Below are 22,991 nucleotides of genomic sequence, written 5' to 3'. Positions count from 1 at the left end.
CAGAATGCCCAAATCAGATTGTTGTAACTCCTTTCTATTTGCTTGTATTCAGTCTTGACAATGCAAGATGGTGCCTAGTTAAACCAACTCTAGCAATTTTGAGTTGAAAAAAATAAAAAAATATCATCAAGAAACAGTAAAATTGCCTGATGCAGTAAGCACACAATCATACTTGGTTTTATCATTGTAATTGTTAGGATTCTCTGATTTTGGTGCTTATGAGGACTGTGCTGAAGTAGTCTCTGTGCTCTTGGCTCTGGTGTTCCTGTGCCCCACTGCTGTAGTGTATTACCAGTTGTTTTGGATCGTGTCATGAGCCTGCTGGCCTAAGAGCAATCTGCTCTCGATATTAAATGTCTCTGCCTCTGTGTTGGTTTTCCTTAACACCTCGCACATGTTTCCATAGCTGTGGTAGACCTGCTTCAAGAACTGACCGATATAGATACTCTCCATGAGAGTGAAGAAGGAGCTGAAGTCCTCATAGATGCTCTAGTAAGTAATAAGCACCAAATTATTTTAATGCCTGAACAATGTCTGCCTTACACAGCACAGCAGCCAATACTCTGAACTGCCACGCTTTCTGCAGCTGTGGTTATCCACATTGCCAACGCCACAATGAGCTTATCCAGGTCAGGAGCCTGCTCTTTTGTAACTGAAATGCTGTATTGAGGACCACAATGTGTGTTTCTAATGGCATGCCAGAGTTTGGGGAGTAGGTTCTTCTTGCACCTTGTCTGCCACTTCTTTTTTGGAAGGAGCATACTCATACTGCAAAATTTGTGTAGGCTGGGAGATTTTTTCATGCAGGAAGGGAGACAGAAGTAATACTTGTGACTTGGACAGTATCCTGTTGAAAATAGGAGCCTGATTGGCATTTTTCTTCCTTCTTGTGGAAAAGTGTGACCTCTGTTCACCTGTGAAAAATTGAAGTTTGTGGCAGGGCTCAGATTGTTATCTGAAGGACAGCAGGCCATTGTGATTGTTCAGTCTAAGCTCTTACATGGGAGACCAGTAGTCTTCTACCCAGTAACTCTTGTTTCAAACCCAAAAATCTGTGCTTGAACTGGGATGTCTGTTGTTATAGTGAGGGTAACGCGTTTTTCTTAAGAAGTAGTAAAAGCATGAAAGTTTTCATGTAACAGAGCTAATGCATTTGAAGGGTGGAGGAGGGTTTAGAGTTAAGGATCCTTTTTGGCGTAGAGATTAAACAACCCCAGAAAACGATTTACATGCAGTAGAAGATGCATTGCTCAGTCTTAAGTGCTCCCTGCTTGGTAACTCTCTGTGGTGGACTACTTCTTTTCCTGGCATTTGCACTGGATGCCGCCTCCTCCTCGGCTGTGGGAGGAGGATGCTGACCCAAGCAGAAGCCCTCCAGAGAAGCAATGCCCAGCAAAACTTGAGATTTCCATGTCTGTCCTACTTTTGGGCAGCTTCTGCCAGTGAATTGCTGTGTTTGTGAATCTCTGTGGCTGTGTCTTGTTCTGTACCTATTATGTTGAAATTGAAAGATGGGGAATTATGGGTTTTCTTTTGTTTGCTTTGTTTGGCTGCTCTGTTTTCTCCTATAATCCTTCTTGTCCAGTCACTATAATGTTACCTTCCAAAGGTTAATGGCAGTGGCCCGGAGCCGAGTTCCTCTAGCTGGCCTCTGGGCTGTTCTTAATTACTCTACCTTTGTGGAAAGATTGCTGGATGAATGAAGTGGTAGGGAGGAACTGCTGGAGAAGATGTTTTCTATAAAATGTGCAGAGAGGTAGTAAATCAAGCAAAGTTCTTTTTCTGTTTTCCTTGTCACCAGCCCACTGATAATAGCCAAGTTTTAGATGTTTTATTGTCCTCTTTGAAAGAAAATAGTCAGGCATCTCTTGGGAGAAATGTTTAGATATCTGCTTTTTAGATTACTTCTTTTTTTTCCTTTTTAAAGGAAAGTAGGTATAACATAGAGTGTCTGTGAAGATTGTTGCGCTACCTTCCGCAGCAGCTGATGCTCGTATTTTTTCCATGTGTTCACTGGGCCCAAAGCTAGTTAACAGTGTTGGAATTGGAAATGTTATTTTTTTAAGTTTTCCAAGCTCATGTCCATAATGGAATGTTAGCCAGAGTCAAGCTGGACTCTGTCCAATTGCAGCTTTAGAGGCGTACTTCTTGTGTTAGCTTTCCGATCAGGAGGCTCCACCTATAGGTGTGGGTTCCTGTGCCTGCTGTTGATTTGTTTGGCTTTTCTTGGCTTGGTGAAGTCAACTTGGTACGTTCCTCTTGCTAGGATTTAAATGCAGGGCTTCAACTGGTGATAATTCAGCTTTTGGATTTGAATCTCTGTGTGTGAGCATTGTTCCTTCAGCTTTTTGTACCCTTGAAAGGATGGAAGACATAGGAAAAATACAGGCAGACCAGCAGTAAGCCTCTGAAAGTGGAGCTGCTTGTAGAGCTGACAGGTAGCCCATCCGTGGTGGTTTGCGCTGCTTCACACTTAAGAATTCTGAGGGATTATAAATCAATCAGACTGGTTCAGAAAATAAGACTGTGACAAGGTGCATATTTTTCTCCAGATGCTTGTCTGTTTAATCTGAAACGCAGAAGTTGTTTAATTAATTAGGACAAACATAGTGGCAGATTTACTTGGCGATTCCTTCGCTTCCTCTGAGATTTTAGAGCAAGATTGTTAATGTCTTCTGATCGTGTCTGGCAGGATTTTTTCAGTAGGGCTTATTGATTTTTTTTTTTATTTATTACCCCCCTCTTTCTCCTTCATCTTCCTTTTTTCAGTTGTTTTTCTTATCTTTTTATCTTTCCTGTGACCCTGGTGACTTAGGTGGAGGGCCAGGTTGTGGCCTTGCTGGTCCAGAATTTGGAGCGCCTGGATGAAAGTGTGAAGGAGGAAGCTGATGGTGTCCACAACACGCTGGGTAAGTGCCTGCTGCGCAGCCTCTCGTTTCCTCCTGTATTTCATACAAAGCAGGGTGTGGGTTATCCCTCCCCTTCCTTTCTTCCCTACCTTGAACTGCCACCACGAGGGTAGAGGACCTAGTGCAGCTCTTGCTCAAGCAGAGCTTTAACTCCCGGTAAAGGCTGATCCCTTGAGCCGGGGTTTGTCACACGACTGTGGGTGAGGTACACCGGGAGGTGCTGATGCACGGATGAAACTGTGCCCTGCACCAGGAGTGCTCCACTGCCTTTACATTTACTGTGTACTTGTCTGCGAGCTCTACTTACTCCGTTATGAGAGCTGTTTATGTCTTACCAATATATTTAACTTTCAGGTAGTAAAACGTTTGTATTTCATGTAAGTACATCGTTACTTCTCTGTTCCCCGGTCTTTGCACAACACGGTAACCGCTTCGCAGTGTGTTGCTGTTACTGCCGTTTAGACCATCATCTGCTCCTTTCAGTCACTTGGGATTGTAATCTCCCGAGGACTGGAAGAATGAGAGAGACTGGAAACATGAGTTTGGGAATTTTTACTGCAGCTGCTGTTGTTAGTTTAGTTTTGTGCAGTAAGAATTGCTGCTGGAGTAAAGGGAAGGTATCTCAGGCTTCTCCAGCAAGGGCTGGTGTCACACTGAGGGTGGACTGTGCGGGCAATGTGAAAACAGAGAGTATCATAGACCTGAGCTTAAGTCTCACTCAAAAAAAGATAGTTTTGTGAATAAGATGTAACTTTGAGAAGAGCAGCACAGCCCTCGGAAGGAGCTGGCAAAGCAATATTGATACAGGCCTGACCTGAACTGCAGGTGGGGAAAAATGTCCGTGTTCTGTGTTTTTCTTCTTAGCAATTGTTGAGAACATGGCAGAGTTCCGCCCCGAGATGTGCACAGAAGCTGCGCAGCAAGGTCTCATGCAGTGGTTGCTCAAGAGGCTGAAGGTGAGCTTGGTTTCCTGTTGTCATTTGGGAGATACCACAATAAAAACTGACAGGTCACTGCTCTGGAAGCTGGTGTGCTTGAGACGGTGTTTGGCACAATATTAAAGGCCCGATGCTGTTTATTATGGGCTCTTTCCATTTGTATCAGGTTATCTTTGTGATAAGTTCTAACATTTGTGAATACAGCGAATTCAAAACTCACCTCAAACTGGGAAGTATGTCCCTTTTAAACTTACTATAAATTAGCAAAATGGAAGGAGTTGACTTTATGTGAAAGAAGCTCTACACGATGTGATGCAAGTCTGTGAGTGGAAGTACTCTCGTTTTCATGCTGTTTGCCTGGAAGAGTATCTAATGTTGAGTCTTCTTTAATGTCTGTGGGTTTTACTTGTTTCGTGGGAGTTCTTTTTGGCAACGTGTCCCTGATCCTGCTGGGAGAACTATGGTCTTTGTTGTAGAGTTGGTCCCTTCCCGGTGCTACAAAACAGCACTCGGGCTGTGGCCACTGCTGTGGTCATCCCCGGTAGCCGCAAAACCACTGTGTTCCTGGTTCAAGCATCAGTAGTGCTAGAGCTCTGCCTTCCTTCTATGGACCAGTTAGTATCAACTTAAAACATCACTTAAAATAAGCCAGTTCTGTGTGTGTATGCATTGGAGAAGCCAAGTTAAGGACAAAAAGTTAGTTTTTAGGGTTTGTGTCTTCTGTAGTTTTAGTTTAAATGGACGTACTTTTGTCTTATCTTTCTACTGTAAACAACTTACAGCAGAAAGTGTCTTTTTTCTATTCATGTTGTTCCTGTATGGTGGATTTCTGGTGCATGGCTACGACCTGTAGGAATGTGAAAAGCTGATCAGTGAGCGGGGAAACTAATAAATACCATTTTATGCCTTTGCTTCTTACATCTCTAACAGTATTTTGAGTTTCAAGTGATGTCTTTGCTTAACTGCTGCTGGTGGTGGCTTTTTCTTTGAACTCATCTTATTGCCTTTTGAATTCAAAATTACTTTTTGATATTCTTAGCATCCTGTGGCAGTGAGGTACACAGTTTAACTCCATCTTGTGTGAAAAGGTGCCTAAACATTCCATGGAAAATATTGTAGGAAAGGAAATGATAGTTCAGCTTTCTTACAGAGCTAGTGAAGGAAATTTAACAAACAGATCCTGGCTTTTTCCTAAGCCTTTTAGGTTAGGAGGCATTAGCGCTTTCACACTTAAATGTCTCTATGGTTAGAAGACCTTTGAATCACAGAAATACTCTCTCAGCTTTGTAAGTGTGCAGATACCCCTCTGTGCCCCTCGTATACTTGTTAGCAGAAGTAACCTATAATTTCTCACTACAGGTAGTAACATAATTATATTCCTTTTGCTTAAAAACAAAAACTCAAGTTAATTTTATTCCAGGCAGGTGTGTACTGAGTGTAGGTCTGCTGCCTGCCTTGTAATTACTCTGGCAGCTGAAAGACTTAGGAACTCGGGAAAGGAAAATAATCACAACTTGGATTCCCTTGCCTAGTGCCACAGAAAATGAATGTTAAACGCCCTTGAAGCTCGGTGCTGAATGTGTCTTTCCTTTGCCCTGGCATGTGTTACCTCTGTCTGGGTCTGGGGATGTGTGATCAGGCAGTGATTTTTCTTGCTTACACGCTGTCGTCGTGGGGAGCCGCACGCTAATGAAACCCTCGCCGAGGCACCTTCGCTGTTGGCAGCACTTGGTCTTGAATCTCTGGCCCTGACAGATGTGTTTAGGATTAAACCAGGATCTCAGCATCTGGGTAGAGCATTGTGCTGCTGCAGAATGTCTACGAGATGAGTTTTAAAATCAGGCGTCGGTAAGGACATCTGGCACACAGCACAGAGTGTGAATTTGTGTCTTCTGACTGCATTTCAGGTTGCGTAATTGTATTCTGACTGTCAGAACCACCTTGGAAAGCTCAGATGGAAAGCTTAATAGCTCACTTCTCTAAACATAAGCAGGGTTTGATGATGTTGTGTGCAGCCTTGAGAGAAGAAAGTGTTATTTCCTAACGCTCGCCGTAGGACAGCAGTTGGTGCGCACCGTGATAGGAGCCAGCAGAGCTGTACAGCACCGAGCGCCTGTCACCATCCCCTTGTTGTGGCACTGATCACTTGAAAGTGTTACGTGGTTGCTATAAATGCCATCATCTACAGAGTGGGTTGGGTTCATTTGGAATGAAAGGCTTTATTTATAGTCAATGCTTTGTGGCATTTGGGATCTTCACACTTCTCCTGGTTTTGTGTTGCGTGGTGCTGATGTTTTGTGACCTTTTCTTAGTTAGCAGGTCAGGATAATTGTCCCACGCGTAGCCCTGAGCAGGCAGGTTCACTCAATCAAGCCACAGGTAGTCCTGCGTTTGGGGAAAAAAACATTGTGGGTGACAAATGAGATGTTTTAAGCCTAGTACTTATTGCTTGCTTTTCTTTTTCCCCCTCTCAAACAATGTAATACAAATAGCTGGTAACTGATGATTTTTAAAACTGTTTTGTTTATTTTATGAATTCCTTCAGTAAACTGGTTTGTATTGTTACCTGATTGGTTAACATTTAGTCTATTTCTGTAGATGCAGCGGCTTTAGCATCCTGCAAAAACATTGGATCCAGTTCTGAATCCCACTTCAGGGATTTTTTTTTCTTCAAATTCAGTGTTTTGGTTTTGATTTTTTTTTTTTTTTAACAGAAGTATGATGGGAATGTATGAAATGAACATTATGTAACTGAGCAGGCTAAACCCATCTCATGTTCTCCTGATTGTGACGTTGTGATCCTTGTACAAAATTCTGGCAGTTACTATTCAATGTTACTGTGATGTATTTTCTGAAATTCTGTTTTTCGTGACAGCTGCAGGCTTTCAGAATAAGGATAAGCCCATGCACTCACATAACAACTTGGAAAATTTATTACAGGAAAGAGATTCTGTGTTGCAAATAACTGGAGACTGTTCTCAGTTGTTTTGAGCCAACTTGGTCAAACCTACTTATGTAGGACAGCGTGAAGCATCAGAGCTGAGTGCTTGAGCACAGACACACCTCCCTCTGTCACCCCTGAATCAGAGAGAATTATTACTGCTTTGTCAGTGAGGCATACTGCAAAATTACCGCTCTTGTATTTTGGTTTAAGTGTTTCTCATAGGTTCGGCGATTTGATTAATGCGTTCTTCAAATCAATGACACAGAGAGCTGTGCCCTAATGAGTCTCTTGTTCCTTCTTTGCCAACAGGCTAAGATGCCTTTTGATGCCAACAAGCTGTACTGCAGTGAGGTGCTGGCTATTTTGCTTCAGAATAACGATGGTGAGACATGCCTCTGGTATCTGTATTCTGTTGGGGTAGGATCCAGGCTTCTCTCAGATCACAACAACGCTCTTCTGCCTTCGGCTTCCCTTTCCTTGTGCTCTCCCTCCTGTGCATATACTCTCCCCCATACGCATGCGCCCTCTCTGCAGCTTTTGTACTCTGACAAGCCATATTGATTTTGTTCACTGATGTATCAGTGTTAGATGGCTGTAAAATCTGACAGTTAGCTTCATTTTTCCTCTCTCTTTTTCTCCCTTCCCCCCACCTCCGTCTAGACAACAGAGAATTGCTTGGGGAGCTGGATGGGATCGATGTGCTGCTTCAGCAGTTATCTGTGAGTAATTCACATGCGCCCTCTCTACCGTCAGGAGGCTCTCGCAGGCTGGGTGTGAGGAGGGGGAAGAGGTTCTGGGTGTAGTGCTGTCCTAGCAGACATCTAGGATGTCTCTAGATACTGAAGCACAGCAGTGCTTTATATTTAGTGGTGGCATAGTCCCTGAATAACTTCCACGCAAGTGTGTCATCCATGGTAAGTGAGGATAATTTCTGTTTTACAGATGCTAATGTAGAGGTATGCAGAAGTTAAATTATTTTGTTACAATTACACAGCAAGTTGGAGATAGGTGGGGTTAGAATTTGGCCACCTTCAGCATTCTCCACTCCAGGCACTTGGCTGGGTTGTACCTACATTTGAGCCAGCTGAAGGTAATGTGTTCTGAGTTCAGTTATATTTTTTTGAGGCAGGACTGTCAGGAGGTCAGGGAGCTGCAGAGCAGACCCCGCAGGTATGTGTTCTGCCTCGGAGTCCTCTGGTAACAAGCTTATCTGCATACTTTTGTAAATTATGCAGTCAGTGAATTTACCCTTCCCTTTGGAGGCCCTGCATTGTCTTCCAGCTGCACATTTGTTGGGATGCAGTCAGGAGAGTGAAAAGGGCAGCAGAGTTACAGGAGAGAATGCATCAGGGACGTGTGCGGCTGCTGCTCTGATGGCAGCAGCCTTGTGCGTATCAGACGCTGAAGGCTTATGATGTAAAATGTTCACGTGTACTCTACAATAGTTTGGACTAAATTGAGCCCTCCGTTTTGGGGTAATTCTGTTTTCTTTGTTATGCAGGTGTTTAAACGACACAACCCTAGTACAGCAGAAGAACAGGAAATGATGGAGAACCTGTTTGATTCCCTTTGCTCCTGCCTAATGCTCAGTTCCAATCGCGATCGCTTCCTGAAGGGCGAGGGTCTACAGCTGATGAATCTGATGCTTAGGTACCCAGATAACTTTGTGATTTTCTTGCCTGCTTTTGATGTCCCAACACATGTTCTGGCTAGATATTTGTGCTTTTTCTGTTTATAAAATTTCTGTGTTAGTGTCTTTGTCTGTTTTCTGTTTCTTTTATTCCAGCATGTAAGTTGAACCTTCTCAGACATAGAAGCTCCAGCCTTTGTCTTTAGCTTTGTTTCTCAAAAGATGGGGTTACTACAATAGCTGCTGAAAAGTAACAGTGCAGGTCTGTGTGGCAGACACCCAGAGGAGACAATGCTGTAGGTCAGGCTGCTAATCCTCTAATGATTTCAAAGATCCCTATGAGGGTAAGAGAGACCCTTTGGATGTCTCCAGGGAAAATGTTTTTCCTTTTGTTCCGCAGTTCAAGCTTCACTGTGGTGTGTATCCTCTAAACTCTTGAATTTTTGTGGATGTTGATGCAAAAATTGCTTTTGTGAAATGCCCATAAGTATGCATCTTTTCCTGTGACATGTTTTGTCACACCGTGAATCTCCAGGGCTTCTCTGCTCTCTCTTCACTTTTATTTCCTAGCCTGGTACTGAATTGTGCCTTCCAAGCTGACTGGTTTCCTCCAGACCTGGGGACTGGGCGCAGCGGGGCTCCGTCTGGCTTTCCCTGGTGCCCTGGGCTGCGTGCAGAGGCTGGTTAGCAAACGCCAACGAGAAATGATGTGTTCCTGCAGCGCATGGCTGGGTAATGTGCAGCAGCAGGGAACTGAATAAATAACCAAACGTGGATTATTCAAATAGGAACACTAGGTTTTCTTGAGGCTAATTAAAGAAAAGCTCCAAAACTAAGAATGAGAGGGAAGCCTCCCTCTGCCTTGAGTACTAAGCTGCTAGGCGAGCCTTGCAGAACTAATTACTTGGAGTTCTTGTGCCATGTGGGTGGGACCCAGTGTTTGGATTTTTAATAGTTTTTTTTCTCATTTTTGAACTGTACTGTTTACCGCTCTCTGTATCGGGATCCTAGCTGGAAAATTACGACAAGAGGCAAATTTCTCCCTGGATGCATTTGTAGTGATGAAAATTAGAGAATGGATACTGGGAGAAGGTGGCTACTTTAGGAGGAGAAGCTTTGGGTCTGCTCAGCTGCTGCCATGGGACGTTACTTGATTTTGCAGGTTGTGGTGTGATTGAAGGTAGAAAGCTCTGCTGGACTTAGTGCTTCAGTGAAGAAAATAGAGCAGGTTTCTGTAGCTTTCAAACAACCAAACAAAGAAAAGCATCTGAGAACTGACGCTGCAGGGTTTTGGTGTTTGTTTGCTTGTGAGTTTTTACATATTTTAATACACAGAAGATATTAAATGGCTATTAATTCTCTTAACCTCTGTTATCATTGGGAATTCTCTTGGTGTATGTTTAAAAGCTGCTACAGGTGCTCGGTTTTTCTTAGTGCTGCTTTGATTACCACGAAATAAATAGGGAGTGAACCTTGATAGTTGTGATCTAGAGAGCTGTGTGGGAGTATTACACTTCTGGACCTTCTTCATACCTTCATGATAAACAACAAAGAATAGAAATGCCACTCAGTTGTGATTGACCACCTCGCCCACAAACAGGACAGAATATTTTTCTCTCCTGTCAGTGTCCTCTGAAGACTGGGGGGAGAGATCTGTTATTTTTTGTTTTTACTTTGGAGGCGGTTAATCATTGTACCATAGGCTGTGCAGATGAAAGGACAAATAAGCAAAGTTGAAAGTTTATTGACATGATGTGAGATAGATAAGCTGTGTGAGAATAAAGATATCAGGCTTGAATCTCCATTACTGTCTTAGAGAACACAGCATTCTGTATCTAGTGCTGCCCAATACATCTGGCCAAGTTCTTTTAATAATGGTCACCCACACAGATCTGCAGAAAAGTACAGCATCTTTCAGCTGAGCTTTTAACGTGCTCAAGAGATTCCTATAGACAGTAATGAAAACAAGACTATTTTCTGTTATGCTGAGCTTAAACCGTATGGACAACGGCCAAAGATGTTGTCATTTTATGTGACCTTCTACTCGTTTATGGGGAGAGAGTGGTAACACCTGAAAATGAGCCCGATGTGGCTGATGCGCTTTATGCGTGTGCCCATGGCAAGCTGAGTCCTGGACTTGGTGTGGTCTCGGACTTGCAGTGTTGACACACTTCATCAGGAAGTGTATCAGGAAAAATGTGACCAGCGGGTCGAGGGAGGTCATCCTCCCCCTCTACTCTGCCCTGGTGAGGCTGCATCTGGAGTACTGTGTCCAGTTCTGGGCTCCCCAGTTCAAGAAGGACAGGGAACTGCTGTAGAGGGTACAGCAGAGGGCTACAAAGATGATTACGGGCCTGGAGCATCTCTCTTACAAGGAAAGGCTGAGGGACTTAGGTCTTTTTATACTGGAGAAGAGAAGACTGAGGGGGGGATCTGATCAATGCCTATAAATACTTAAATGGTGGGTGTCAGGAAGATGGGGCCAGTCTTTTTTCAGTGGTGCCCAGTGACAGGACAAGAGGAATTGGGCACAAACTTGAGCATAAGAAGTTCCACCTAAACATGAGGAGGAACTTCTTTACTTTGAGGGCGGCAGAGCCCTGGAAGAGGCTGCCCAGAGAGGTGGTGGAGTGGAGACATTCAAAACCTGCCTGGACACCATCCTGTGCAACCTGCTCTGGGTGGACCTCCTTTGGCAGGGGGGTTGGAGGAGATGATCTCCAGAGGTCCCTTCCAACCCCATATCGTTCTGCGATTCTGTTGGTCAGGGACTTGCAGTTGGCCACTGGCAGTGGAGCTTCACCAAGCAGATATGTGGGAGGTGAGCAGAAGGGCCTGGGAGAGGACCAGGTTGAGAAGGACGGAGCCTGTGACAGCAGAGATGAAGTGGGAAGTTTAAAAGTAGGATGAGAACGTGGATATATATAATGATTTGATTTGCATCTCTGCAGCGATGGTGGCTCGTTTATTTTATGGAGTGTCTTTATCAAAAATAAGAGAGTTTATCAAGGTGGTAGCCACCAGTAGAAAGTTTATAAATGTCACACAGAATTAAATTCAATTTTTTTTTAGGTCAGGAAGCACTTTTTAGTGCACAGTCCCCCAGCCTTACCTTGGTAACCTAAATGCAGTTTACCTTACAAAGCCAAAAGAGAGAAAAACAGGCTTGTAATGTCAGTTCCCTTGCGCACACTGACAGGAAGCTTATTGCTTTTGCTGTAAAATTGTGTTAAGGTTTGGAGGAGATGGAGCCACTCGGTTCCCAGGGGATGTGTCAAGTAGATTCTCTGTTGCATAAGAAAAATGACGGTGCGGCTTTCCCAGTTATTAACCGACGGCGCGTGTGTATGCACATAGACAAATGCAGCAAAGGGAACTTACAGGAATGTGCATCACTTGGAAAACGCGATCTTCTGTTCTGCAGTTATTCAGTGGCTTTTCTTGACCCTCAGAAATAGCGTTTGCTCCTGTACAGCAAAAACAAGGTGAAAATGGACAACTCCATATGGCTCCCCAAAGCGCGACTATAGCTATTTCAGGGTATATTGTTTATGATTATTAAAATCCTTTTATGTTTTCTTGTCCTGCTGTTCTTAATGACCCCAAAGAAACTTAGACTCTCTCTTTACTAAATCTTCTGGTTAATTAAATGGAACCATTTTATGCAGCACTTTCCCAAGAAATCTAGATTCTGCTTTTACTAGTATTTTGGAAGGTGAGAGACTGTGTTATGCTAATGTGGAAAGTCCAAATAAAGTTAGCACCTCTTCTTTTTGAAATAATCAATGTACCAAAAGAGTTTTCTCAGGTGTAAAGGTATCACAAGGAGGAAAACAATGGTTAGGAAATAAAGTTGTAATTCAGAGTTCCCTGTGAAGACTGAGGTCACTCCCTATTTGGTGATACTCACATATGCTTGTCTTTGAATTAGTGTTCGGCTAAAAGTTACCTCAATAAGCATAGATGAGACTAAGATAAACTGCTTGCCCTCCGGCAGAATAAATATTTCAAATAAAATCAACTCTAGACAGTCCAGTCAAGCAGCTATTGATCTCTAAAAGCCTGAACTTAAACCCAATGAATATTCCAGAGATCAGCTCTGTGCGACCTTCCTAAATGCTGATCAATATGCAATTACTTCCCCTGAAAACATTTCTTATATTGTCTGGCCTAAGAAGTACTTTATTTTTAGCTCCCTGTAGAGGGAAGAAGCCCTGGAGGAGGAGACCCTGCTGATGGCCGGGAGGTGCGGGTGGCCGGCTACTGGGCAGCTGTGGGTGCACTGGTTGCAGGTGGGCAACCTGCTCCTCATGGCTGGGTTTGGCAGCCGTGGGCCAGGGCAGTGTGGGTGCTGCCACCTCCACAGGGGGACAGAGGAGGGGACGGGACTGCATCAGTGGTTTGATCTTCATAGATCTTATTCCAGGTCCACAATAAAACCTGAGCACCTTACGGTAGTACAGAGCAACCAGTGTGTGTCCAGGAATTGTTCTCTCATCATCTCTCCAGGGGAAGAACACAGCTTGTTTCTGTGGGGATTTATTTTGATATGTGCGTGTAGCTATATATTTGTTAGAGAACAAATTATCTTAGAGAAGAGAAAATCTGAGGAAATTCCCATGCGCTTGGGGTGGAAGGTGGTGGGGTTTGTGACCATCCTGCCCCAGGGGGAGGGTCCTCCTGGCCTGGCCTCTGGGGACGCTGAGGGCTCTCGTTCTTCAGCTCACTTTATCTCCTGCTGACGTTTACCTGGTCTTTTGGTTTTATGGGCTATATTTGTGACTGCTTTTTCAGTCCATATTTCACAAGGTATTGTCAATTTTCCTCTGGATGAATTACAAATTCCTCTGTCTCTGGTTTGAGAGGTACAGAGCTTTTGGAGATCATTTTCAGACCACCTGTGTGTTACCAGTGTGAGTTACCAGCATCAGCATTCTGAACTGGCATCCAAATGGAATAGCCCAGAATCTATCAGCTTCCTTTCAATCGTGATGTCTGGAGACAAGGTTTTCTTCGTTATAGCTGATGACCAAGCTACACTTACCAAACTTACTCCTTTATTAAATTGAATTATTGCTACATCTAAATCCTGATCATCTTGGTGTGACAATATTTGCCTTGTGTACCCAGCCCAGTCTCCCCTGCAGTTTTGTGCTAGTATTTGTAAGGTGATGATGAAATAACTTCTTTAATAGCCAAGAAATAAAAAAGGAAAATAAAACCATAAAAATAAAATACATAAAACGAAATAAAAAGAAAATAGAAAATAAAAAGAAATGAAAGACATTAAAAAAGAAATAACCAAGAGAATATTTTCAACTACAGTTTTGAAAAGAGAGCGTTTGTTGATACAATGTTTTGGCTTCTTGAAGAAAATCTCGCTTAGAGCTTGTGCACAGACTCTTCGACTCATACTTTCCTTGTCACATTCATTTCACTGTTCCTGCTGTCTCTGTAAAGTACCATGGTCCAAAGTTCCTCGTGTCCCTGAAGAGTTTAACTTTCGGCTTTCTTTTCGCAGAGAGAAGAAGATTTCCCGCAGCAGTGCCCTGAAGGTACTGGACCATGCCATGATTGGCCCGGAGGGCACAGACAACTGTCACAAGTTTGTTGACATTCTTGGCCTGAGGACCATCTTTCCGCTCTTCATGAAATCACCCAAAAAGATAAAGAAAGTTGGAACAACTGAAAAAGAACACGAAGGTAGGCGTGCTTCCAGGTCCTTCTTATTGTCAGGGAGGAGGTGGATGGAAGGCAAAGTGTCCGGAAAGTACCTGCAACAAGGAGGGAACATCACGTCACGGCTCTTCTGCAGCTTTTGGGTCCAGGCAGCTGCCCTGTCGCAGACTGGCTGTTGATGACACACTTGCCCTGCTTGTTTTGGTATCAGCGGTTCCTGGCGATTCCATTTCATGTGCTGTTAATAAGTTATTTTACTCCTGTAGGGTCTGTTGTTTGAAGCTCTGACTCTTTGATGCAAAACTCTTTTGAAAAGAGTAATGAGGCAACTACAAATGTCACCTCAAAAGCAGTGTTTTCATGGCTCTGAGCACTGAAGTGTGACTCGATGAACATCAGGCATTGCAGAAATAAACTGCATGCTTTGAAGTTGCCTTTTTTTTCTTTCTTTTTCTATTTTTTTTCCTCTCTCCCTTGGAAAACTCTGCTTTAACAGAAATCTGCTGTGGAGTATTACTGCAGGACCTTAGGCTGAACTGAATCTAGGGTCAGTCCCTCCTGCGTCTGGTAACATTACATTTTCCATTTTGTTAATAATCGACTATGTCTTGGAAAAAACTTCAAATACTGCCAGTGATGCCTGAGGTTTTGCGCCAGTTCATTACTCATCTCAGTTCTATAAAGGGTGAGTATTGTCAAAAGCTGCAGCAAACTGAGGGCAAATGGAAGGAAACAGCAACAAAAGGGGAGCTCTAAACCCAAACACCCTACTTTGGTACTGGCCTCGCAACTCGGGTATACCCAGATGTCCCCACATTCCCCAAAGCAAAGGCAGGGAGGTGCTGCTTCCTCAGACCTGGCCGGGTGTGGGGCTGAGGCGCTGGGGGCAGCTCGGTGGGCATCTGCCTGTCCTCCTCCTTCCTGAGGATGGAGTGGCGAGGAAGAGGAGGGGCAAATTCAGCAAGTGGCTGTTTTCTTCTTAAAAACTCGGCCAGTGGTGAGCTGGTCTCAGTACATTTGCTCTAGAGCACCACGATTAAAAGATGGCAACACTTAATGAAGGTAGTGGCTTGACGAGGCACACTTAAGCTGCAGAGAATCATAGAATCGCCTGGGTTGGAAGGGACCTTTAAGATCATCTAGTCCAACCATCAATCTAACACTGACAAAAACCATCACTAAACCATATCTCTAAGCACTATGTCTACCTGTCTTTTAAATACCTCTAGGGATGGTGACTCAACCACTTCCCTGGGCAGCCTGTTCCAATGCTTAATAACCCTTTCAGTGTAAAAATTTTTCCTAATATCCGATCTAAACTTCCCCTGGCACAGCTTGAGGCCATTTCCTCTTGTCCTATTGCCTGTGACTTGGGAGAAGAGACCGACCCCCCCCTGGCTACACCCTCCTTTGAGTTGTAGAGAGAGATAAGGTCTCCCCTCAGCGTCCTTTTCTCCAGGCTGAACAATCCCAGTTCCCTCAGCTGCTCCTCGTAAGACTTGTGCTCCAGACCCCTCACCAGCTCCATTGCCCTTCTCTAGATGCACTCCAGCACCTCAATGCCCTTTTTGTAGTGAGGGGCCCAAAAGAGGAGGTCTCTGCGCTTCGAAGGTGGCAGGGCTGAGGTGGGACAGTGGGTCGAAGCAGGAATTGGCAGCACCATGGGCTGTGGGTGCACGTTTAGGTGGAGAGAAGGGACCTACCTGCTGCCTAGCACCAGCCCTGGTTGTGATTCACACACAGGCTGCCAGTTCTGGCTGCCTTATCTGTCTTGTATTGTCTTGCTTGTCTCGGAGAGATAATGGTGAGGAAGAAACGCTGTCTTGTATTCTGGGGTTGATGTAATAAAATTGCAGAAAGTGCCGTTGCGCTTAGATGATGGATTTAGGGGATGTTTTGAAATCTTCATTTGCAGTATATAAAAATGAGGTTCTCTAATTCTTCTTACTGAGAGAAAGCTCAAGCTGGAATACGAGCTTTTGAGTAGCGGGATCTGGGTTTGTGGCTCGTGTCATTGACTTAAATTTGTCACTCTGGGAAAGTGAGTTAATCTCTGTCTCATCTGCTTTGTCTTGAGACTACAGGTGACATCGGTGTGCAATCTTGGCTACTCTGAGGATTAGGTACCAGTCTGGAAAGCCCTAAAGGGGTTGGTTCCTAACTATTTCTGTGATAGGAAAAAAGCAAATCTGCCCTCAGGAAAAGGGAGCGATCCGTGCAAACAGTCTTCTATCATACCTCCATCTGCTTAATAATCAGAAGAAACGGAGGACATTAAGATGAGTCCAGAAATCAGCTTTATTAAAATAAACTCTCTCTAAAAAGCTGTGGTAGTAAGTCCAATTTTCTTTGTTTTGCATCGTTGGGCAGGTGAGTTACTGAATTTCTAACGATGGCAGTTAATTGAGATGTTTAACAGGGTTCCCCCGGAGCCTGTCATGGCCATTGTCCTGACATGTGTATAAGCAGCACAGTATATGTTTTTACTTTGCCAACTGTTGGAGCAGCAATACAGTAATTACTCTGTACTCAGGGGCACTGCTGGTTGATGGTCGGCTCCAGCGAGGCACTGGCTGAACAGGAATAGTGCAAAGATGCCTCGGTGCCTACTGGTTTTAAAGGAGCTATAGCGTGATTGAGAATCGATGCCCTCTGTGCTGTGCTGCTCCGAGAAACACCCTTCTTTCTGCATATCTCTTTGTTTATTTATCAAAAAGAATGCTAGTTATTCAGTCTTCTCTTGTCACCTTTTCTCGTAAAAAAACTTTACCCTGTGTTCAAACTGCTTAAAAAAAAAAAATTAAAAATTAATTAGAATGATCCTCTTCTGCTAGGAGAGCATCTGTTTGCGTGTCAAATGGAGGAACGTATTCCTTTAAAGGATTAACTAGAATGGCTTTGTAGCAGAGGCATCAGTATTTATTAAAAAGCAGTTCTAAGGAACTGCGCTGTGAAGGCATTCGCTGTATTGCCATTGGGACTGTTGGGACAGACACTCCTGGTTTTGCTGCAAAATATGAAATTCTTCATGGGCTATTAACCCTGGAGCCTAATTACAACTGCTTAAAGGACAACCCTGTTAAAATGCTTCAGCACCGGGTGAGGCACCAAACAGCTCTGCCAGTAGCGTTTGTCCACCGAGACCCTTCCTCCTCCGACTGTCCTGGGCGTCCCTTTGTCTGCAGCTGCACAAGTGCCACCAGGCTGCAGGGACAGCACCAGCTGGGGCTTGGGGACACTTTCGCTGTGGGTAGTGACAGAGAGACTCTTCTCATCAGACATCCGATGCTCCATCTTTAGAACACAAAATCTTTGCTGTGTGTCTGATAGTGGTAGGAAAATACTCCTCTTATCTTTATCTTATAGTAGCATTGCTTTTTTTTTACATAGGAGACACTCCATAAAATAAACATTATTTTGTTGCCTTGAAGGCAATGTTCTGAATGTGACAAAATAATAAATACCCTAGTGAAAAAATCTCAATGTGACTTGGCGAGCTTTTATTTATTACAGAAATTTATAATCCAAATTAAATTTGATAAAAATAACTTTTCTGTAATGTATTTCTCTCTTTTTTTTTAAAAGCTAGCATAAAGGTGCCAGTGCTAGTTAGCTACATTTTAAACACTGTCAGTGTTTAAAAATTATTTTACTCTAGGGAGCCTGTGAACAATTTAAATCCAAACTGCACATATTTGTGCTTTATATACGCTGTGTAATTAGGAAGAAAAGGAAAATTTCTTAACCGTCTTTATGGATGATCTAAGCCTGAAGATTTGGCTGGTGGTTTCTAACTGACTGAACGTTATCTACGCTTGAATTTTGCCTTTGTACAGATCATGATATACTTCTGAGCGCGTTAGGTTTGGGAGAGAAGTCTTAAGATATTTCCCTTTTTCTGAGGCACTGAAACAACCCAAACCAGAAATATTTTGCAGTTGAAGACAGAAATGGCTTAGAGTTTTCCTGTGTCTGTGGAGTCAAAATACTTGTGAGTATCCTGCCGGCTTGGCCAGCCTTAAAGAGAAATAGCCCGTTGTAGAAACCAGTGTCTCTTGGATGGGGTTTTGTTGTGAGTTTGTTGAATGGCGTTATCAGGGTCCCCCTGAGATGCTGCTTGGTGGTGTGTGGAGCGGGTGGAAGGTAGGTTGTAGGAGGTGGAGAATTAATGACAGGTATTACTGCAGAAATGCATTTAATTCCACTAGATGCTCAGTGTTTGCTTTTGTGATTGACTGCTCCCTGTAATCTTCCTGATTAAGGACTGTGATCCCTCTAGAAGTGTAATCCAGATGGGTGTCGAGTCAGAGACCGTGTACACGGTACGATACGGCAGAGCTTGGCCCGTAGCCTTTTGTTGTGGCTTGTCATATGGTAAGTAACACACGGCAGTGTAATACAGCCTACCTGTAGCGAGCGCTGGTAGAAAGGTGAAGGCCAAATTGTGGAGAAAATGGGCTCTTTGTCAGTCTGAGACTGGGAGCTACGTTATTAGGAAGAAATTCTTTGCTGTGAGGGTGGTGAGACGCTGGCCCAGGTTGCCCAGAGAAGCTGTGAATGTCCCATCCCTGGAGGTTTTTCAAGGCCAGGTTGGACGGGGCTTTGAGCAACCTGGTCTGGTGGGAGGTGTGCCCACGGCAGAGGGTTTGGAACTTGATGATCTTTAAGGTCCCTTCCAACCTCAACCATTCTATGATTCTATTATAAATATTAAATGGTGAGATCTGCCATGTTACAGGGGTTTGTACATTCTGATGGGGCACCACGAGAGGAGCCTGGCTGCCTGGTGGCTTCAGTGGAAATGAACTGGAAGGGCAGAGAGGGCAGAGGCAACTGTCTACTGTGCGTGGTTGCAGGGAATGAATGGGAATTTGGCTTTGGGTGGATCGTGGCATAAATATAGGGTAAGATTTAAAGTAATGCTTACGTATTGTGAATTTTGAAGTGCAGGGGGTGCTGTACAAGTGTCTGCATTCCAAAATCTCTTCTGTTGCAGAGCTGAGGGTCAGCTTGTCTTCACTGTCCATAAGGCTGCAACGGCCCTTGGGACTGGGCTTCCCGCAGCAACAGTCAAATTGAAGCGTTGGATGCGAACTTGAAAGTCTTGAACAGTCTCAGTGAGATAAAAATGGAGAAAACACAAATTCTTTCTCTGTAGTGAAGCAATCATAACTTGCTTGATAGGCTGTATATTCTCCTGCTCTTTCTCAGGACAGTTATTTGCAGTCTAGTTTTGCTCACTTGGAGAGTCTAATGAACTATAAAAGGATGTTTGTCCAATTCATCTTCATTTAAATGCCTTCTCTTGACTTAGATGTCAGTTTTACTTAGGAATGCTTAATTTGATAACCTGAGAATTAGTTCAGCCAATTTCCAAATGAGAATTCCTATCGCTGTGGTTTTTTGCCTGTTCACCTCTTTTTGGAGATAATCAGTTATATACTTCTTTTAAAAAAACAACAGCAGCAAAACCCATTTCTGAGTAAATCTGTCCTTCCGCCTTTGTAACATACACTGAAAGGCAGAAAAACCCTTGGAGTGAAAACCTGCTGCAGAACTAAGCTCCCTGGGCATGGAAAAGTGAATAGGCAGCACCAGAAAAATGGCCTGATATAGAGTATCTTTATGAACACAACACACACTGCTAGCCAGCAGAAACTATTTTTCATGTGGTGGTCTTCTGAAGTGAGTACCCAGGGAAGGCATCAGTCTGTTTAAACAGGATTTTGTTAGGCCAATTTGTTATTTTGCCATCAGCCCTCCAGAATATGACAGGAATCTGTTACTTGAATGAGCCACGATGCTGAGTGCGGAGTTAAATTTATCTCAATTAAAGTTAGCATTCTCAGCTACGAGAACATCACAAAAATAAATTTTCTCGGTTGGTAGCAAGAATTTTGTTTTACATCCAGCGCGATGCTTGGATTCCAGCTCAATGGGGGCATCGCGTGGAGCTTTTTTGACCTTTCCAGGCCCCACTTTACCCATCAGTAAAATCAGTGGGTAGAGAGTAGAAGTTTCTGAAGGAGGTTGAAGGGTTTTTTTCTGGTACTTTCCTGCTCCTAATTAGAAACCACAGTTTATCTTAAGATACAGAAGACAAGACAGAAGGCTCCTAAATGTATTCTATTGGGTTTGCAAGAATGCCCTGCTCATCCCCCTAATGGTGGATGCACCCAGAAGCACACGCCTTCCCCTTCCTCTTGCCTCATCTGCGCCAGTATTGCAGGGGTGCGTGCTTGAGCTTCTTCCCCTTCTAGGCAGATGTCCGTTATAATGAAATGTTAAAAAAAAAAGGGGGGGGGGGAATAATAAAGGCAGAGGAGTGTAATGTTACGGCTTGATTTGACAGGACCTCCTGCTGTTGCAGCTGCCAGTGCCAGCCGTGGAATAGATTAATCTGTATTCCAACACGCCGCAGTTGAAGTCAAGATCGATCTAATTAGGGTGTTTTAAACACTGCTGGCATTCTGAAGTCTTTGTGCCTGTCTGGAGAAGGAAAGGCTCCCGAGCGTCCGAGGTGATGCTGGTCTGAGAAGGACTCTGGGTGAGCACCTGCGATGATGCCCAGAGCCCGGGATGTGGTTGGCACGGTGCATTCGCAGCGGGGAGAGTCATGGTACCTGCAGGGGGAACCAGCCACCGGGACAGAAAACAGGGTTATCTGCTAAGAAGAAAGAAGCCTCTGTCTTCCCACATCCACCAGTTTGTGAGATTTTGGGATGTTTATACGAAAAAAAAAGTTGTTCTTGATGCATACCAGCTGATAACTGTTATTCCTTTAAGGGAATCTTCGGTGGTGCTGAGCATGGCTCATTTTGGTGTTTGCTTTTCAAAGGAAATACTTTTAGTTGTTCTTAGAAATAGGGACTCGGCAGCAACTTCTGCCTCTGGCCTTGTCTGTTGCCCTCCTTGAAGATGACTCTTTTTGTGCAGGTGATGTGGGCTTTGGCTGAGCTTTGGCACGATTATTGAGAAGTTTCCCAAAATACTCAGTTCAGGCAGGCTGCCCGAGGTGTCGCCCGTGGGCGATGTGCAGCTTGTGGCCTCAGTCTGTCAGCTGAGATCAAAGCTGGGCAGCTGCAGGTTTGGCTTTCTGAGGACTCGGAATAGCACCAGCTACTAGTCATTTTCCAAAGAAGATCCAACCCAGAGCGAATATTGGGATTATGGACATTTAAAATTCTGCATATGTGAGATATATATTGGTGCAGTTTGTGGGAAAATGGTGAGACGCCCACGTCTGCAGAAACCTTCACTCCCTGGTTAACGCCTCTCGCTTCTGATCACTCGTGTGAATGCTTTAATTCATCAAATAATGGATTAATCTACTTATCCCATAACACTTCTCTTACCCTAAGGTTTGCCCTGATTTTGGCTGTGTCCTTGCACATGGATGTTGGTGTTTATTGGACCAGGAGTTGCATCACGGCATAATTGTGATTTTGGGGAGGGGAGTGTAAAACACACTAATGCTTTTTTTTTTTTTCAGGAAACTGATCAAGAAAAAGGTTTAGATAGTTCAGAAATATTTCAGTAAATTTCTTTTTTTTAACGTTTTGACCAGGTAACTAAATATAACCAGGATTTTTTGGAATTATATGTTGAAAGAATAACCTCATTCTTAAAAAAACCTGTGTCAGCTTCTTTAGATTTCTCAGTAGTTTCAAAGATTTTATTGATAAAATGGATAAATATCTGCATATGAACACCAAAGCAAAAATGACAGCTGGAATACATTTCCTAGTAAAGGAGTATTGGAAAAAAGCAATGAAGATATATCATTGGTGAGAATATTACTACTAAAATACTGTGTCAACACTTCTAAATGCTTCCAAAAAAAGAAGGTTTGGGAAAAAATAGTGTGAAATACAGAATGCTGGCTTCTTTCTAAAACAGCAGAGCATCTGTTGGGGTGTATTTAAAAAAGAAAAAAAAGTCTTCATTTTGTTGTATTTTTTTTCACCTTTAGAAAATAGGATCTTGCAAGGACTTTGGAGGCTTTTGCAGTATTTTTTTTTAATGTTGACACTTAATTTGGTGTCGCTTTTTGTGGAATAACTGCTTCTCTGCAGCCAGAGCGTGCACTGACATACCCAGAGCCATCCTTCACCCCCGTGTTATCCTGTCGAGATGACAGAGCAGCCGCACGGTGCTGGCCACCCGATAAACCTGTTATCTCCCCTGCTCCTCCTGCCAGCAGCTCTCCCAATCTCTTTGCTACATGAAAAATTGACACCACCTCGGGCAGAAATCTGTTTCTAAGGAAGCTACATTTATAAGTAGCTAATGAAATGGGGAGGGGTTGTGCGTGTGGGTGTACCAGCCTCTTCTGTTTGTTGCCCTTATGGAGCGTGCAGATAATCCGTGCTGCAGAGAGGGCAGGACAGCTTGGACTTTGCCTTTCCGCGGAAGCGTAGGCTGGAAGGTAGCGCGGAAGCTCGCCGCAAACACCGTGGTGTCGCTGGTTCTTTGTCCGCTGGTGCAGTCGATCAAGGCTTCTCATAGCTCCAGGCTAGGCAGCGCCGAGGAAATGCATGTTAAAAGGGTTTGACGGCAATAAGGTGATGATCCCTTTTCTCTGCACGTTGTGTTTTCCTCTCTGAAAACAACAAATCCTGACACTCCTTCTCCCCTGCCCACCACCATGGCTGAGGAAATGTTTGTGGCCATTATTTTTCATCAGTCCTAATCAGCAAGATTAAAGTGGTACATCTTGGCGAAGTTACAGTTTGGAGTACGTGGAGATGTCTAAAATATAAGGGCTGTGCTTCATGCAGACCTGTAGGCAGGAAGCAACACCAAGTGATTTGGCAAGGGAGAGAAACTCAGGCCTGTCTCATTTGCTTTGCGCCTTTGTGTTTGGCTTTTATTTCCTCATATTAAAACCA

The 22,991-nt window shown here is 43.8% G+C and overlaps 1 protein-coding gene across 1 annotated transcript in view; it reads left to right on the top strand.

Annotated features, from left to right (window-relative positions):
• The window catches only part of CTNNBL1 (catenin beta like 1), a 56,581-nt gene that overhangs the window by 16,433 nt on the left and 17,157 nt on the right, over window positions 1-22,991 (top strand). The window contains exons 5-11 of the mRNA XM_074156993.1: window positions 395-492; window positions 2,816-2,909; window positions 3,774-3,865; window positions 7,101-7,173; window positions 7,452-7,510; window positions 8,293-8,441; window positions 13,943-14,124. Coding sequence (XP_074013094.1) covers window positions 395-492; window positions 2,816-2,909; window positions 3,774-3,865; window positions 7,101-7,173; window positions 7,452-7,510; window positions 8,293-8,441; window positions 13,943-14,124 — 747 coding nt within the window. The remainder of the gene's footprint in view (window positions 1-394; window positions 493-2,815; window positions 2,910-3,773; window positions 3,866-7,100; window positions 7,174-7,451; window positions 7,511-8,292; window positions 8,442-13,942; window positions 14,125-22,991) is intronic.

The sequence above is a fragment of the Numenius arquata genome, chromosome 12 (genome assembly GCF_964106895.1).
Source record: "Numenius arquata chromosome 12, bNumArq3.hap1.1, whole genome shotgun sequence".
In the NCBI taxonomy this organism is placed as follows: domain Eukaryota; kingdom Metazoa; phylum Chordata; class Aves; order Charadriiformes; family Scolopacidae; genus Numenius; species Numenius arquata.
The sequence above is the reverse complement of the archived record's forward strand: the minus strand, read 5'-3'. Positions and strand labels throughout refer to the sequence as shown.